The sequence below is a fragment of the Grammomys surdaster genome, unplaced genomic scaffold (assembly GCF_004785775.1).
Source record: "Grammomys surdaster isolate TR1022 unplaced genomic scaffold, NIH_TR_1.0 165, whole genome shotgun sequence".
Taxonomy (NCBI): Eukaryota; Metazoa; Chordata; class Mammalia; order Rodentia; family Muridae; genus Grammomys; species Grammomys surdaster.
Window position 1 is genome coordinate 13,985,420 of NW_021604613.1, and position 17,978 is coordinate 14,003,397.

The 17,978-nt window shown below is 37.1% G+C and overlaps 1 protein-coding gene across 1 annotated transcript in view; it reads left to right on the forward strand.

The window, feature by feature from the left end:
- The window catches only part of Nbeal1 (neurobeachin like 1), a 138,723-nt gene that overhangs the window by 89,500 nt on the left and 31,245 nt on the right, over nucleotides 1-17,978 (forward strand). The window contains exons 36-42 of the mRNA XM_028765733.1: nucleotides 1,430-1,525; nucleotides 4,049-4,173; nucleotides 9,417-9,557; nucleotides 12,558-12,688; nucleotides 15,303-15,412; nucleotides 16,713-16,830; nucleotides 17,597-17,694. Of these exons, the coding sequence (XP_028621566.1) occupies nucleotides 1,430-1,525; nucleotides 4,049-4,173; nucleotides 9,417-9,557; nucleotides 12,558-12,688; nucleotides 15,303-15,412; nucleotides 16,713-16,830; nucleotides 17,597-17,694 (819 nt within the window). The remainder of the gene's footprint in view (nucleotides 1-1,429; nucleotides 1,526-4,048; nucleotides 4,174-9,416; nucleotides 9,558-12,557; nucleotides 12,689-15,302; nucleotides 15,413-16,712; nucleotides 16,831-17,596; nucleotides 17,695-17,978) is intronic.

Consider the following 17,978-nt stretch of genomic DNA (forward strand, 5'->3'; position numbering starts at 1 on the left):
CCATCCATCCATCCATCCATCCATCCATCCATCCATCCATCCATCCATCCATCCATCCACTCACTCACTCACTCATTCATTCTTTTATTTGACTGGTTGGTTGGTTGGTTGGTTGGTTGGTTGGTTGGTTGGTTGGTTGGTTAGTTAGTTAGTTCGTTAGATAGTTTTGCTTTTGTTGATGCAGGGTCTCTCTATCTAGCCCTGGCTGTCCTAGAACTGGCTATATAGTCCAGTCTGGCCTCAGATACTAAGAACTACACACTTCTGCCTCCTAAGTGCTGGGATTAAAGGTGTAATCTTTGTTCTTCCATTTAGAAAAAATTCCAATTAGAATAATTATCTTTGTATGGGGGTGTGTGATAAGAATTGGATACAGGACTCCATTTATGCCAGGCTCTTCTGTGAGGTCCTCCAGCCAAGAATTCTTTTCTGTTGTCAGAAATAAGCCTTGTTTAATAACATACAGTTCCTTTTGCTCTTGAATAAAATTTATTCATTAACTACTGATGTCTCAATCTTACACCTAAGAACAATTGAACTTCCTATATATAGAAATATATCTCAAATTGAAGATTTCACTTTATGGATTGGAACATACAAATTCCATTTTTCACTGTTCACCATAATTATAAACCTTTACTTTCGATCCACAGTGAATTAAAGTAGATTGTTACTCTGTCAGGAAAACTCTGATGTATATAACTCAACTGGGTACAGTCATTACAAGACTAAACATAATGACGAGATTAATAGAAAGAAATGATTTTTCTAATCCCACCTCATTTTTGTTCTTTAAAGGTGATTTTTCTTCAGATAGCTAGTCAGTCTAAAATCCAGTAACCTTAGCCTAGCTCGAATGCTTTAGAATGTTAAGGCAGTGCCTTTTAGTACATATAGCATGAAAATGTCAAAGATAGGGCAGGCCTTCTAGAAATTAAAATTTTAAGATAAATAAAACATTTAATTGAGGAAAAGTATTAATTTTTCCTCTTCATGTTACATTGGACTAAATCCAGAGTGTTGCACTGACAAAGTGCTCTACACTAACCTGTATCCCTTGACTTATTGTTTTAATGGTTGGTAAATTGGCCATGGTGTCCTCCAGCGTGTCATCCTGCCACCTGAGTAGCTAGAATAACACATGTGCACTACCACCCCGGGCCACACTTAATTCTTATTTAAGACTTTCCAGAGTATAGTGTGGTACTTATGTTTAATTCTTTTGCTCTTTTTCTTAGAGAGTAGTTTTTTAAAGAAGTAGATTGTGAAGAAGTTGAGTTGTCTACATGTTAAACTTTTTTTAGCTCCCTATCTTCAATCATGAAGATAATAGAGATAAGGATTACAAAAATTAGGTTGATTATTAATAATTGTCATATTCTAAGAGGTTATATGATATGATTCTGATACTGTTTTTTGTGATGTCTAGAAATGGGTGAATAGAGAGATAACAAACTTTGACTACCTCATTCAAATAAATACCATGGCAGGACGGACCTATAATGACCTTGCACAGTACCCTGTGGTGAGTTTTATATAAATCTCAAAAATAAAATTAACTTATACTTTATAATGTATGAAATTATATATGATGTTTATGTTTTTATTTAGAAAAGACGGAGAGGCTTGGGTATAGCTCAGTGGTAGAATGTTCTTTTGCCATATGTGAGGCTCTGGGTCTAATCTCAAGCACTGTAAAAGAAACATACAAAGTGTACATGCTTTCCCTATATGTTTTCCACCTTCATATTTTTAAAGATGTATTAAAACATGAAGACTAGTAATTAAAAGTAAAGTCCTTTTTTATTTTATTAAAAAATAGCTCTGAAGCATTACTGAAAATTACTCACTTGAACTGAAGATAAATAAGTATTACAATATATCTTTTTTTTTTGGTTTTTCTTTTTTTTTTTTATTAAACCAAATCGTAATTTTTCCTTATTTACACAGGGGTTATAAACACAGAAAGGCAGGATATGGGGAAGGGGATGACACTGGAGTGTGGGTGTTCAGGGGGAATACAGATATTTTCAGAACGGGGTATCGGCTGGGTGAGGGTTCAAGGGACAGGTCACTATGACTCTGCCTGTGATTCACTTGTCCTTATCTAAGTTGGTATTATCTGCCAAGGCTACCTATTTACAAGGTCTATGACTACTCAGGCTGGTAAATTTCCACAAAAGCTACCTGTTTACAATAGCATATAGCCATCTGTTTCAGTGTTTTTCCACTGAGACCCAAGACTTTGTGTTAGCATACATGTATGACAGGCCTATTGCTGATTTTAGGCCTATGAATGATATTAGGCCTTCAGTGTATAAGCAGGGCTGCCCCTGACATCTCCTCCCTTCTCTAAGTATAGAAGGGCTGTGGCGATTCTAATCTTGCAAAGGCGGGGATAGAGGTCTGACCTCCAGTAATTGAAAGGGACCTTGTAATGGCTCCTGTCCCCCTGTCGTTGTCCAGTGAGGCATGTGGGCCATCCCAATGTCTTTTTCCTGGAGAGGGGATACTTTTGACATCAACCCCTAAGCAGTCAGGCTTGTCCCTCAGGGAGCCCAGAGAGATATTTTTAACTTTTATTTATATTCCCTTGCAGTGCTTAGCCTCGCAGCCTAAGCAAGAATTCAGATCGCCTGTCAGAGGGGGTTCTGGGTGGCCCCTCTCTGCTTGGTCTAGGGGCAGAAGTCCCCCCTTTTAGGTTGGGTGGAGATGGGTTTTGGGAACACCCTGGATAGAGTAAAACCTCATCTTGAGTCTCATGGTCCTCCACAGCCAACTTATGATAATGTATCTGAGTAGGTTTTGCTACCAAATTATCTATCTGTTGTTTCACAAAGTTAGCCTATTTAAGGCCCAGGGACCAAAAGAAATAAGCAAAAATAACCCAATTAATGGTCCCAAGATGGGAGGAAGTAGGGTTGACAACCATGAAGAGGTTGAAAACCAATTCTTGTACTAGCTCTCATCTTTCTCTTTCTCTCTCTCTGACTTTTCTCAGGGCCTTCTCTGACCTTTTTCATGCTCTCTTTAACCATCCCTGTCTTATCCATGTAAAAGCAACATTCTTCTTTAAGGGCTGTACACTGTCAAGAGCTGTACACAGTCTTTTCTATTGTAAAAGAGTGAATCAAGTCCAATAAAGTCCTTTGCAATTTTTGGAGGTCTCTTCAGAAAGTAGAACGAGGGATGTCTTCAGATTAGTGATGTCAATCTCTAGCTGTTTGATGTCCTTGTCAATGGCCCATCTAAGGTCTGAGTAGTATGCGTCCAGAGGCTAGCATCAGGATTAGAACTTCTAACAGCAGACATCACGGGTGATTCATTTTTACCTGGAAAGGAAAAAGAAGGGAATTCTCAGGGAGATTTCTCTTCCCTGGATGTCAATTGTTATTTATCTTATTTATGGTTGGGCCTGGCTTTGTGGGTGTATCTATTTATTTCATTAATCTTTTTGGCAGCCATTTAGCTGTGCCTTCTGTAGTATCCAACAGGCATATCAATCCTCAGCTCCATATGAGAACTGGGTCCCAGCCATTCCATTTAAGGGTAAGAGGGTCCTTCCACATAGCTGTGGCATATAGTTTTTATTGGTCTCAGCGATGCCAGAGGCAGTCAGCAGCAGATTTACCATGAACTTTCAGTTTTAGAGAGTTGAAAGTGAACAAGGCATGATGGAGAGTGTTTTGGGAGACTGCTTCTGGGAGTCTTTTTTTTTTTTTGGAGGGGGGTTGTGTTTTTTGTTTGTTTGTTTTTGTTTTTGTTTTTGTTTTTTGAGACAGGGTTTCTCTGTCTAGTCCTGGCTGTCCTCCAACTCATTCTTTAGACCATGCTGGCCTCGAACTCAGAAATCTGCCTGCCTCTGCTTCACAAGTGCTGGGATTAAAGGCATGCGCCACCATTGCCAGGCACAATATATCTTTAAAGTATTTATAATAGGGAAAACTATTCTTAGTGATTATCCGTCTATCTTTATGAACATTTTATGTTTGATGTTCTCTAGGTTCTATAGGAAGAAATGTCTAAATTTTGAATTATATCTCTTTAGTTTCCCTGGATTTTGCAAGATTATACTTCAGAAGAATTAGACCTAAATAACCCCACTGTATTTCGAGATCTTTCTAAACCAATTGGAGTAGTTAATGAAAAAAATGCCAAAGCTATGCGTGAAAAGTAAGTGCTTTTTAAATCTTTTGAGATACTCATTGTTTAAATTTGTACTGATCTCAATCAAAACAACTAAATGTTACCTTTTCTAAATTAAAAAGTATATGTTTAATTATTATTTTATGAGTATGATTGTCGTTTTCTAGCATATATATATGTATGTGTGTATATACACACACACACACACACACACACACACACATATGCACACTACATTTGTGCCTGCAGAGGTCAAAAGAGGGTGGATCTGGAAATGAAGGTACAGGTGCCTGTGAGCTGCTGTGTGGGTGCCAGGAATTGAATTCTGGTCCCCTGTGTAGCAGCTAGTGCTCTTAACTGTTATGCTATCTCTCCAGCCCCTAAACGCTTGGAAAAACATTTTTTTTAATGTGTATGTTTGTTTTGTCTGCTTGTATATCTGTTTACCACTTGCATGCCTGATATCGGCAGAGGCCAGAAATGGACATCAAATATGCTAGAACTGGGTCACAGAAGGTTGTGAGCCACACGTGGGTGCTTGGGACCAAACTCAGGTCCTTTAGAAGAGCAACATATGTTCTTAACCACTGAGCTATCTCTCCAGTTTCATGTTATCTTTTTTTAACAGAAGCTACTTAATTTTTTTTCAAATATCATTGTTTATATTCAGTGTACATATGTTACAGAAGGAAAATTTCACAGAAATATACAATGTATGTTCAATATATTTCACCATGATTGGCTCTTTTTGCCTTTCCTGTATCCTATTTTTCTAGACCATTTTGCCATATATTTACATATATTTACATATATTATACCAGATTTTATGTATCTGTATAAAATCTAGGAACTGTAATTGAGAGAACAAAAACAATGTTTATGAGACTACTTTCACTCTCTTAATATGACTTTTATAGTTACATTCATTTTTGTGTGCATGGCATAACTGCATTCTTCATTATGACTAAAAACAATCCTATTCTTTATCCATTCCTCTTGTTAGATACCTGTGTTGGTTCTGTAGCTTAGTTATTGTTAATAATGCTACAATAAACACTTATGTGCAAGTTGACTTGAAGTCATCTGGCTAAATACCCTAGAGTGGCATGAGTGGGTAGATCTCAGTTTAGTTTTGTGAGAAACTACCATAGTAAATTTCTATAGTGGATGTAATGAGAGAATTGACTTCTACGAATTGTGCCGTGTTCTCTTTGGTTTTTTGTTTGTTTGTTTGGTTGGTTGGTTGGTTTGGTTTGGTTTGGTTTTTTTTGTTGTTGTTGTTGTTTTTTCGAGACTGGGTTTCTCTGTGTAGCCCTGGCTGTCCTGGAACTCACTCTGTAGACCAGACTGGCTTTGAACTTAGAAATCCGCCTGCTTCTGCCTCCCAAGTGCTGGGATTAAAGGCGTGCACCACCACCGCCCAGCACCGTGATCTCTTTGTGTACACTGACACACAAGCTTTGACACATACATTAAACAAATGTGATTTTTTAAAAAAAAAAATAGAACTATATTTATAGTGCAGGAAGTGTGTAGCCCATTAAATAAGCACTTAGTTGTTATGTGTGAAACTTTGGTTTAATCCTCACTGTTGCTGAATAAAATTTTGTATATTATTCATTAGAATAAACATTAGTGCTGGCATGTTGACACAGTGGATAGAGGCTCTTGTCACCAGTTCTTACAGTCTGAATTTGAGTCCCAGAACCCAGATGAACAACTTCTGCAGGTTATCCTGTGACCTCGACATGTGCACCATGCATGCATGCATACACACTGAAGAGTAAAGTTATGGGACGCAGAGAGATGCCTTAGCAGTTAAGAACACATGTTCCAGGACTCCTAAGTTTGGTTCTGTTTACCTGCTTACTGTGGCACATAACAGCCCACAGCTGCAGCTCCAAGGCATCTGACATCTGGCCTCTAAGGGCACCTACATATACATGAAATTCACTTGCTTAACACACATACAAATACTTCAATAACAATAATAAAATAAATCTTTAAAAAGCAAAATCATAAATTATTAATTATTTGTCAGAAAGATTTTTTTTAATTTTTTTATTGGATGTTTTATTTACATTTCATGTTGTCCCCTTACCCCATCCCCCACCTACCCAGGAACCCCCTATCCCCTCACCCCTCCTCCTTCTTCTCTGTGGATGTAACCTCTGTCTACCCCCCCCCACTCCCACCTCCCCACCCTCAAAATTCCCACCCCCTGGGGCGTCCAGCCTTCATGAGGTCAAGGTTCTCTTCTTCCACCTATGCCCAGCAGGGCCCTCCACTCTTACGTATTCAGCTGAGGCCCTGGATCCCTCCCTAAGTGCTCCCAGGCTGGTGGTTTAGACCCTGGGAGCTGTGGTTGGTTGGTATTGTTGCTCTCCTCATGGGGCCACAAACCCTTTCAGTTCCAATGGCCTTCACTCTAACTCCTCCATTGGGAACCCCATTATCAGTTCAATGGCTAGTTGTGAGCATCTGCCTCTGAATATGTCAGACTCTTGAAGACCTCTGAGGAGACATCCATATCAGGCTCTTATCAGCATGCACTTCCTGACTTCCACATCAGCATCTACCTTTGGTGACTGCACATGGGATGGATACTCAGGTGGAATGGTCTTGAGACGGCCCCTCCTTCAGTTTCTGTCCCTCACTTTGTCTCCATATTTGCTCCCTTGAGTATTTTGTTGCTCCTTCTAAGAAGGACCGAATCAACCCCACTTGGTCTTCCTTCTTCATGAGCTTCTTGTGGCCTGTGAGTTGCATCTTGGGCATTTCAAGGTTCTGGGCTAATATCCAATAATCAGTGAGTGAATACCATATGTGTTCTTTTGTGATTGGCTTACCTCACTCAGGATGATAATTTCTAGTTCCATCCATTTACCTAGGAACCTCTCAAATTCATTGTTTTTAATAGCTGAGTAATACTCCATTGTGTAAATATACCACATTTTTTGAATCCATTCCTCAGTTGAAGGACATCTGGGTTCTTTCCAGCTCATGGCTATTATAAATAAGGCTGCTATGAACATAGTTGAGCATATGTCCTTGTTATATGTTCGAGCATCTTCTGGGTATATGCCTAGGAGTGGTATAGCTGGATCCTCAGGTAATGCTATGTCCAATTTTCTGAGGAACCGCCACACTGATTTCCAAAGTGGCTGCACCATCTTTCAGTCCCACCAACAATGGAGGAGTGTTCCTCTTTCTCCACACCCTCGCCAGCATCTACTATCACCTGAGTTTTTAATCTTAGCCATTCTGACTGGTGTGAGATGGAATCTCAGGGTTGTTTTGATTTGTATTTCCCTGACAACTAAGGATACTGAACATTTCTTTAGGTGCTTCTCGGCCATTCGAGTTTCTTCCGTTGAAAATTCTTTGTTAAGCTCTATACCCCATTTTTTAATAGGGTATTTTGGTTGTCTGGAGTCTAATTTCTTGAGTTCTTTGTATATATTGGATATTAGCCCTCTATCAGATGAAGGATTGGTAAAGATCTTTTCCCAATTTGTTGGTTGTCGTTTTGTCCTATTGACAGTGTCCTTTGCCTTACAGAAACTTTGCAATTTTATGAAGTCCCATTTGTCAATTCTTGATCTTAGAGCATATGCCATTGGTGTTCTGTTCAGGAACTTTTCCCCTGTGCCCAAGTATTCGAGGCTCTTCCCCACCTTCTCTTCTATTAGTTTCAGTGTATCTGGTTTTATGTGGAGGTCCTTTATCCACTTAGACTTGAGCTTTGTACAAGGGAATAAGAATGGATCAATTTTCATTCTTCTACATGTTGTCCTCCAGTTGAACCAGCACCATTTGTTGAAAATGCTGTCCTTTTTCCACTGAACAGTTTTAGCTCCTTTGTCAAAGATCAAGTGACCATAGGAGTGTGGGTTCATTTCTGGGTCTTCAATTCTATTCCATTGATCTTCCTGCCTGTCTCTGTACCAATACCAAGTAGTTTTTATCACTATTGCTCTGTAGTACAGCTTGAGGTCAGGGATGGTGATTCCTCCCGAAGTTCTTTTATTGTTGAGAATAGTTTTCGCTATCCTGGGTTTTTTGTTATTCCATATGAATTTGAGAATTTCCTTTTCTAACTCTGTGAAGAATTGAGTTGGGATTTTAATGGGGATTGCATTGAATCTGTAGATTGCTTTTGGCAAGATGGCCATTTTTACTATATTAATCCTGCCAATCCATGAGCATGGGAGATCTTTCCATCTTCTGAGATCTTCTTCGATTTCTTTCTTCAGAGACTTGAAGTTCTTGTCATACAGGTCTTTCACTTGCTTGGTTAGATTCACACCAAGGTATTTTATATTATTTGCAACAATTGTGAAGGGTGTCATTTCCCTAATTTCTTTTGCAGTCTGTTTATCTTTCATGTAGAGGAAGGCTACTGATTTGTTTGAGTTGATTTTATAACTTTGCTGAAGTTGTTTATCAGGTTTAGGAGTTCTCTGGTGGAGGTTTGGGGGTCACTTAAATATACTATCATATCATCTGCAAATAGCGATATTTTGACTTCTTCCTTTCCTATTTGTGTCCCTTTGATTTCTTTTTGTTGTCTAATTGCTCTGGCTAGGACTTCCAGGAGTATATTGAATAGGTAGGGGGAGAGTGGGCAGCCTTGTCTAGTCCCTGATCTTAGTGGGATTGCTTCAGGTTTCCATTTAGCTTGATGTTGGCTACTGGTTTGCTTTCCGAAAGATTTTTATATCAAGGAAGTATATTAGATACTACAGAAATGTTTTCTAATCTCTATTTCAAATATTTTCTATAGTCATCATATGTTACTATTGTATTATGCAAAACGTATGTGGCTGGAGAGATGACTCAGTAGTTGAGAGCATCGCTGCTCTTGCAAAGCACTTGGATTCAGTCTCTGTTACCCAAATGGCTGCTCACAAGCCTCTGTAACCCCAGGTGCAGGGGAGCCTACTCCCTCTCTGGCCTACACTGATACTAGACATGCAAGTGGTGCATAGACATTCAGGCAAACACCTATATGTGTAACATTAAGTAAAAAGTATCTTAAATGCTTCAAAAGCTTTTTTTTTTTTTTACTGATATTTCACTGTTTGTGAAACATTCTTAGGTATTAACTTTTTTTCCTATAGTTATATGTGGGGATGCAGATACTTAAATAGGAAAGCATATGATTAAGATTGACTTTTTAAAAATACTCTGCTATAAGCTAACCAGTACAGATTTCGACTCTTGTATTACCATTTTGTTATGTTTATGAACTTCACTTTTTCTTAAAGGTACGAGAATTTTGAAGACCCGATGGGAACTATTGATAAGTTTCACTATGGTACTCACTATTCCAATTCTGCAGGCGTCATGCACTATCTCATCCGTGTGGAGCCGTTCACTACCCTCCACATCCAGCTTCAGAGTGGACGGTATGCTCGCAGTCAAAAACCATTTTCCTCTGATTGTAAAGCTGAGAACTATTCACTTTGATGTCATGTTCTGAATGATGGAGTCATGGCTTTTAAATTATCTACTAGGATTTAATTTAGAGAAAATCAGCCAGAGTAGTTTAAGAACAGCCCATTCAAATTGATTCATATATAAGACATTTGAATATGACTTTTTCCACTATTATTCTAGTGTACATTTGCAATCCTTACCATTTTGAGAAATCAATCAGATGTTTATCATTAGATATTAGACCAAGTATGTTGCCCAGTGGCTGAGAACTTGTCTAACATGTGCAGGGTCATGGGTTCAATTCCAGGTAATTACTCCCTTCTCTCATTACAGAACTAATGTGATTTAGAGCTAAGTCTGAGCTGTCCATAGATAGGCAAATGTCAGTAGCACTACAGTATTCCTAAAAATATTTCTTCTTAAAGACTCGATAGAGGAAGTAGTTGGGAATTCATAGCAGCCATTTTATTTATTTTTTTATTTTTTTGGTTTTTTGAGACAGAGTTTCTCTTTATAGCCCAAGCTGTCCTGGAACTCACTCTGTAAACCAGGCTGGCCTCAAACTCAGAAATGCGCTTACCTCTGCCTCCCAAGTGCTGGGATTAAAGGTGTGCGCCACCACTGCCCGGCTAATAATAATTTTTTATTTTATGTGTATTGGTGTTTTGCCTGCATGTATGTCTATGTGGGAGTGTCAGATCTTGGAGTTATACGTATGTGAGCCGCCATGTGGGTACTGGATATTGAACCCAGGTCCTCTGGAAGAGCAGTCCTTAACCACTGAGCCAGCCCCCTCTTAATTACAATAAACCTTGGTTTTTCAAGAAGAGATTCAGTCTCTAATATTATTAAGCATCAATAAAATGTTGCATTGACATGAAATTATTTTCCTTCATAAGATACAGGAAGTATAACTAGGTTTATTTTTAAATAATTGTATGAAAAAATGTGATTTCACAAAGCTTTAAAATGACTTGTTTGTTCTTATAAGATACCATCAGGAAAGTACAAACAACCAAGACAGTCCACTAAGGAACTTGTATTTAGAATATATTCAGAATCCTTACAACCATATAATATAAAACTGAATTTAAAAATGGAAAAAAGTCTGAATAGACATGTGTCTAACACATACAAAGATGTGCAATATCATTAGCCATCAGGGGAATTCAAGTCAAAATCACAAAGAGAGATCATTTCCCAGACTATAATTAATCATTTGTTAAAAATAAAAAAGATAAAGCTACTGTTTGAAGATTGTGATGTAAAACTAGAAAATAAAGGTAGTAGAATTTTAAAATAGTGATCTTTATAGAAAACAATCTGGCAATTATCTAAAACATTAAACATGAAATTATTATCACTAGCAATTCTGCTTCTAAATTTCTACCCAACATGATTGAAGACATAAAAATTCGTGCACCTATGTTAGTAATAGCATTTCTGCGAATGGATAAATGAGTCCAACATCAGTAGACATTTACAAAAGAGTCAAATTTATGGATGGGGATGTAGCTCAGGATAAGGTGTTTACCTAGCAGGCCTAGTGCTCTGGGTTCGAGCCCACCATTGTGTAAACCTGATATGAAGGCACAGTAGTCCCAGCATCTAGGAGGTGGAGGCAGGGTTTGAGGTCATCCTCTTCTACATAGCAAGGTCAAGGCTGAATTACATGAGGCTCAGTCTTTTAAAAAAAATCAAATTAGTCATTAGTATCAATTCACCATTTTAGACTAAAGTCCATAGCTTAATTTTTCCATGAACATAGCATCAAGAAAAATCAAGGGAATGTTACGTTTTTTGTAATTAAGGAAAACACAATCCAATTAGATAATTACTACTTGAGGTTTTTCCAGCTGTCACGCCTATAATGAAACCTAAATCAACTAATTAAAATTTATGGGCTGAGGAAATGGCTCAGTTGATTGCCTGCCATACAAAGCATGAGGACCTGAGTTTGGATCTCCAGCACCCCAGTAAAAATGTGTGCTCAGGACTGGGGACAGGCTGATCCTCAGAGCTCACTAGCCAGCCAGTCTAGCGTGAGACTAGTCTAGGTGAGATCATGAGATCCTGGTTCAGTAAGAGATCTTATCTTAAAATGTTAAAGTAAGCTAGTAACACATGTAAATAATTTACAGATGCTTAGCCACAATACTATTTCTCTACTTTTACTCTGGCTTTTAGTGTAAGAGTTTCTGCTAATGATGTATTAACGATTAGTTTGAAGCATTTTTGTAAATCTCTTAACAAAAAATATAAATACGATTATATTTAGAATCATTTTTGAACTCAGATTTTTTTTCTTTTACAAACAAGCTCTCATCAGGTAGCCTACCTTGCCCCAGAACTCACTCTGTATGCTAGTCTGGTCCTGTAGTTGGAATAGTCCTACCTCAGCATTCAATTTCTGGGATTTTAAGGCATTAAACTCTGCCCACTGTATACTTTGATTTTTTAAATATATAATTCACATTCACTTTTTGTAATAAATTTACTCAGCAAATTTTGTGTTTTTAACATTCTTTTGTGGTTCAACACAGAGGCCCTGAGCATTCCAGGGAAGCCCTCTACCAGTGTCCCACATATTCAACATACAGCTTTGATTAAAAGTCTTTAAAGATTATATTTAATTAACGTGAAATTGTGTTCTAGTGAGATTTGATTTTCTTTTTTCTTTTTTTTGTTTTGTTTTGTTTTGTTTTTTTGTTTTTTTTTGAGATTTGATTTTCAATTAGTTTAAACAAAACAATATTTTGTTTTGGCAATTATGATAGTATTAACTCCTGACAACAAACTATGAATTATAGATGGTTATCATAAAGATAAAAGTTGTTTTCAGATATTAAATAGGAAGGTTAAGAAAGACCAGCTGCAGTCATTGGGAAGTTTGAAGACAGCGTCGATGTTCTTGATGTGCGCATCTTGTTTTCATCCAGTAAATTCTTGTCTTTTGTTCCCACGTGCAGGTTTGACTGTGCAGACCGGCAGTTCCACTCCATCCCTGCTACCTGGCAAGCACTTATGGATAATACATATGATGTAAAAGAACTTATTCCTGAATTCTTCTATTTCCCAGAGTTTCTAGAAAATCAAAATGGTAAGAAATAAGGGATATAAATTTTTATTCAACAGGTTCCAATTAAAAATACAAAAAAGCAGTTTTAAGGACTTTTTTTGTAATATTGCATACTATATTTACAGTCGGTTTTGTGTGTCGATTACTCAGTGACAAAATTTAACTTACACCAGGGAAGTGACATACAGAGCCAAGTCTTACTTTCCAGAGCCGTGGGTGATGCAGGAAACTAAGAGAACTTAGCTATGAGCAGTCTTTACTAGAGACACCAAACTGTACTGTACACTGCCATTACAAGTCTTTCAAGTAACTGGACCTAGGTCAGTGAGCTGATCCATGAGCAAGCAAACCTATGTTTTCAGAGTATCATTACAACAGACTTACCAGTTTATTTATGTGTTACCTATCTATAACTGCTTTCAGAAATTAATGGTCAACTTGAGTAGTTACAAGAAATCGTATAACTCACAAAGATAAAAATGTCCTTCTACTGACTCTTTATTTGGAATGTACAAAAGGTGCACATTTAAAATAATGGCTAAGTCATTCCAGCTTTTGAAAAAATTAGGTTTTTTGAGTAAAGATGCATGGTTAATTATTACATCTTAGAAATATTCAAGTCTTTTTTCTGTAGTTATTTGGCTTTTTTTCTTTCCTTTTTTTTTTCTTTTCTTTTTTATTCCTTGTGGGATGCTAGAGATTGAACTCAGAGACTTGCACAGTTTGCGAACACTCCACAACCAAACTGCTTCCCTAGCCTTACATTTGTTTTTAGAACACAACTATCTATGCAAGATTTTGTTTTATGTTTGATGTAGGTTGTTAATCAGCTATTAGACTGTAATTTACTAAAGCCGTTGGGTATCTGGGAGAAGAGTGATTGGGCTGAATTTGAATAGAAAACTTAAAGATATTCTTTGCTTTGCAATGCATTATATTTATTGGAGCTGATTGCTGCCTTCAGCCCTGTGACCTCATGATCCCTATGTATAACTGTAATTATCTTAATGACCTGATATAGGAACTTGGGCAGAAGATAAATGTATCATCTAATAGAATAGCAATAAAGATCAACACAAAACTGCACAATAAGGTCTTAGGGTTTGGTTTTTGGGTTTTTTGTTTTTTGTTTTTGTTTTTGTTTTTTCCGAGACAGGGTTTCTCTGTGTAGTCCTGGCTGTCCTGGAACTCACTCTGTAGACCAGGCTGGCCTCAAACTCAGAAATCCCCTGCCTCTGCCTCCCAAGTGCTGGGATTAAAGGCGTGCACCACCACTGCCCAGCTGTTTTTTTTTTTTTTAATTCAAGTTGAGAGATAATTTCTTTTCAGATTGTATAGTAGTACCATGGCCAATTTCTTTCTGTATGCTCACTCTGTTACTCCAAGTATTTTGGCTTTGTTTTATGGCTAATTCTTCTCTTTGTTATAAATAATTGAAGTAGCTTGAAACTACAGCATCTTACCAAAATGTAGATATAGATCTGTTGTTTCCTTTCTTAAGTACAGCTCCTGTAACTTCATTCTCTACAACTGTGTCCTCTACCACTTAGCTAATCACATGGAATAGGTATGACATTCAGGGCAGAAATGAATGTGCAAATGAGGCGAAGGTTCTGCAATGAATTCGAAGGGAGACAACTTTGAAGTGGACAAAACATTAGCTGCCGCACAGTGATCACCCATCAGAAAGCCTGGCACCCTGTGGTCCTTGTCACTTGGACCTTTACACCTAACCTAGACTTAGGAAATGTAGTATTCAAGGCAGCACAATAGTACTTCAAGACTGGTATTTTAAGGCGTTTTTTTCTTCTCATAGTGTATGAACAAGAAAACCTCATATGTGGGAAAGTTCTGTCACATGTCATAGTCGAGCTGTAATAGCAAGTGTTTTGTGAAGTATAATACGTATTCTTCCATAAAGCAAAACTCTCAGTGAGTGAGTTCAAGATATAAGTTACACCATAACTTATGAACCACATTTTATAAATTAACTAGTAAAAGGACCATTATTCATTTTTATGTGAGGATAGTTAATATTTTATTTTAATCCAATTAAAGTGTGGATTGCTGTGCCTTCACTGTTCTTTTTTCTTTTTCATTTGCATGTGTGTGTGCATTTCACATGCACTTACATGTGGAGGAGTGTTTTGTATATGTATGCGAGTGTGTGTGCGCACACACACACTTTTAAATACACCCATGCATTTATATGTAGAGGCCAGAAGTCACTAGCTTTAATCCCACGTCACATTACTTTTGGAGATAAGCTGCTTTGGGTACCCAGCAAGCCTCTAGATTTCTTCTGTCTTCACCCTTAGCTCTGCGGTTACTGTCATGAGCCGCTGTATCTGGCTTTGCATGGGTGATGAAGATGCAGATTCAGATACTTATGATCGAATAGCTAAAATTTACCCGCTGAGCATCTCCCAGGTTTCCCTTCCCGGCTTTTCTAAGAAAAAGGGTTCTTACTTGATATGCCTTCTAAAAATGAATTCAAAAATGGTATATTATTTAATTAAAGTATATTGCAATAGACAAATGAATTAATTTTTTTCTAGTTATATGTTCTCTTTTATATTTGTTTTACATCATTTTTAAATAGAAAATGTTCTGATTTTTTTTTTATGTGTCTTAGAATTTAATTTGGGTCATTTACAAGTTTCCAAAGAACTGGTAAACGATGTTATTCTTCCAAAATGGGCTAAGTCAGCTGAAGATTTTATTTATAAACACAGAAAGGCTCTGGTAAGATTTCTGTTGAATCACTACCACGTATTATGAAATACAGTTTTGTTTTTCAAAGATAAGTTAAAGTGTACTTTTTTCTAGATTAGTTTGTTACCTGTTGTATATTACTGTTCTGGAAAGTACAATGTGGTAATTTAATTTTAGGATATAAGTATTATGATACCATTCATGACTATGTAACAAAATATAGGTTTCCACTTTTCCTTTCTTTAATAGTTTATAATGGCATATATGCAAATCTATTATAAGTATTGAGATAAGTGTCATAAGTTTTTTATATCTGGTATATAGGAAATCAAATTTCCTATTTAATTAAGTTTTACATATTTTTTCTTGAATTGAAAAGTTTTAGACTACTATTACAAAAGAAACTACCACACAAATGTGTCCCGCCTTTCTCATTAACTCTTCTAGATTCTGGAGAATGGTAGTAGCTTTTTTTGTGTTGTTTTCTTTACCCATTAGATTTGGGGACATTTTGGGATTTCTGATTTTTGGATTAGGGATGATCCTCTACAAATATTTCAGATCCGGGAGAATCTGCAGTCTGAATTGTGTCTAGTAGCAATTAGGTTACAAGGTGGCTGAAGCCTTAATAATGTATGACTTTGAGGCCAGCCTTAACAACATGGTGTGAACTTGTCTGAAACAAAACAAACAGCAGTTAGCAAAATCTCAAATACTTACAGCCCTAATCATTTTGCATAAGGGAAATTCAGCCTATATTAGCATTCTAGTTCTCTGCATGTCTGCTATATGGATTGATATTCTGTTTACCCATCTGGTATAATTTAATGTTTTGCAGTTTACATATTTGTTTCAAATCACTTGAGCATGAGTACATTTTTTCAATTTTTCCAAAAGATAAACCAAGTTCCTAATAAAAGCAGATTAATCCCTTTAAAATTTTAATAGTGTTTAGGTAAATTTCCAACTTGGAATTGAGGAAATAGTGACAGTTAGTTTAACATTGATAATTGTGTTACTGTCTGGCAGCACTCCATTTACCAAGCAGCAGTCTCCTTTTACAAAAATGTGTACAAGTATTTTTGCCTGCATATACGTCTATCCACCATGTGTGTGCAGTGCTCAAGGAAGCTAGACAAATGGGTCAGATATCCTGGAACTGGAGTTACAGGTGGTTGTCGGCCTTCAAGTGGATGCTGGGCATCAGACATGCTCTTGTTAGAAGGAAAGCCAGTGTTCTTAACTCTGGCTCCTTGCCCTTTAAAAAGGATGAATTTAGATGATAGTTGGAAGATACTTACATTAAGAATTAAATTTGTTCCCTTTCTAGGAGTCTGAATATGTTTCTGCTCATCTTCATGAATGGATAGATCTGATTTTTGGCTACAAACAGAGAGGGCCAGCTGCAGTGGAGGCACTCAATGTCTTCTATTACTGTAGTTATGAAGGTACAAGCCGAAATACCTCATCCTTTCAGTTGGAAGGTCACAAAACTGCCATTATTTCAGTTTTAGAATAGAAGTTTATGATTTTAATACTATGTATGTATGAGTGGTTCTCTATGTGTGTGTGTGTCTGTGCATGTGTGTGTGTGTGTAAGACAAATTATAAATGGTAATTATTATATGCTTTTGGTTTCTTGTATGGGATTTTCTGTTTAATTAAGACAGAGTCTCTCTTCATAGCCTTGGCTGTCCTTGAACTCACTCTGTAGACCACGCTGGCCTCGAATCCACAGAGATCTGTCTGCTTCTGCCTCCCAGGTTTGGGATTAAAAGTGTGTGCCACTACCACCTGGCATCAAGTCTTCATTGAATATTATAAATTTTATTTTATTTTTAATGAACTTTGAAAGAAGGCATTTAAATTATTAACATTAGCTCAGCATCCAAACTGATTTTTGAGAGCTTTGGGCAGAAAACTGTCTCTCTTTAAATCTTTGTTGTGTGTATATGTACATGATATATGTGTGGATGTACAAGGAGGCTGACAGGACACATCAGGATGTCCTCCTCAGTAGTTCCTCGTGCATACATATACAAACACATACACACAAATAAAAATATTTCCTGTTTTCAGAAAATTACTTTCTGGTGATATAAGTTGAAGACTCATATTTTGTTTAAAAATGTGTCAATCATTCCTTGATATATTAATCAGTGTCATGCAGATTTATTTTTTTCTCAATAGTGAGTTTGTGATTTCTTGTTTTAGGTGCTGTAGATCTTGATGCCTTAACAGATGAAAAGGAAAGGAAAGCCTTAGAAGGGATGATTAATAATTTTGGGCAAACACCTTGTCAGCTGTTAAAGGTAAATAATATAAGTTATTGATGCCTTTGAGCAACAATTCTCAATCTTCCTAATGATGGGACCCTTTATTACATTTCCTCATGTGGTGGCCACCAACCATAACATTATTTTTGTTGCTGTTTCATTACTGTAATTTTGCTACTGTTAGGAGTTGTAAAGTACATATTTTTGAGATAGAGGCTTGCCAAAAGGGTTGCGACCCACAGATTGAGAACCACTGGCCTAGAGACTGCTGTTTCTAAGTATTCTGAAGTTTGAAGAATAGTAGAGTCAAGTTCTAGCAT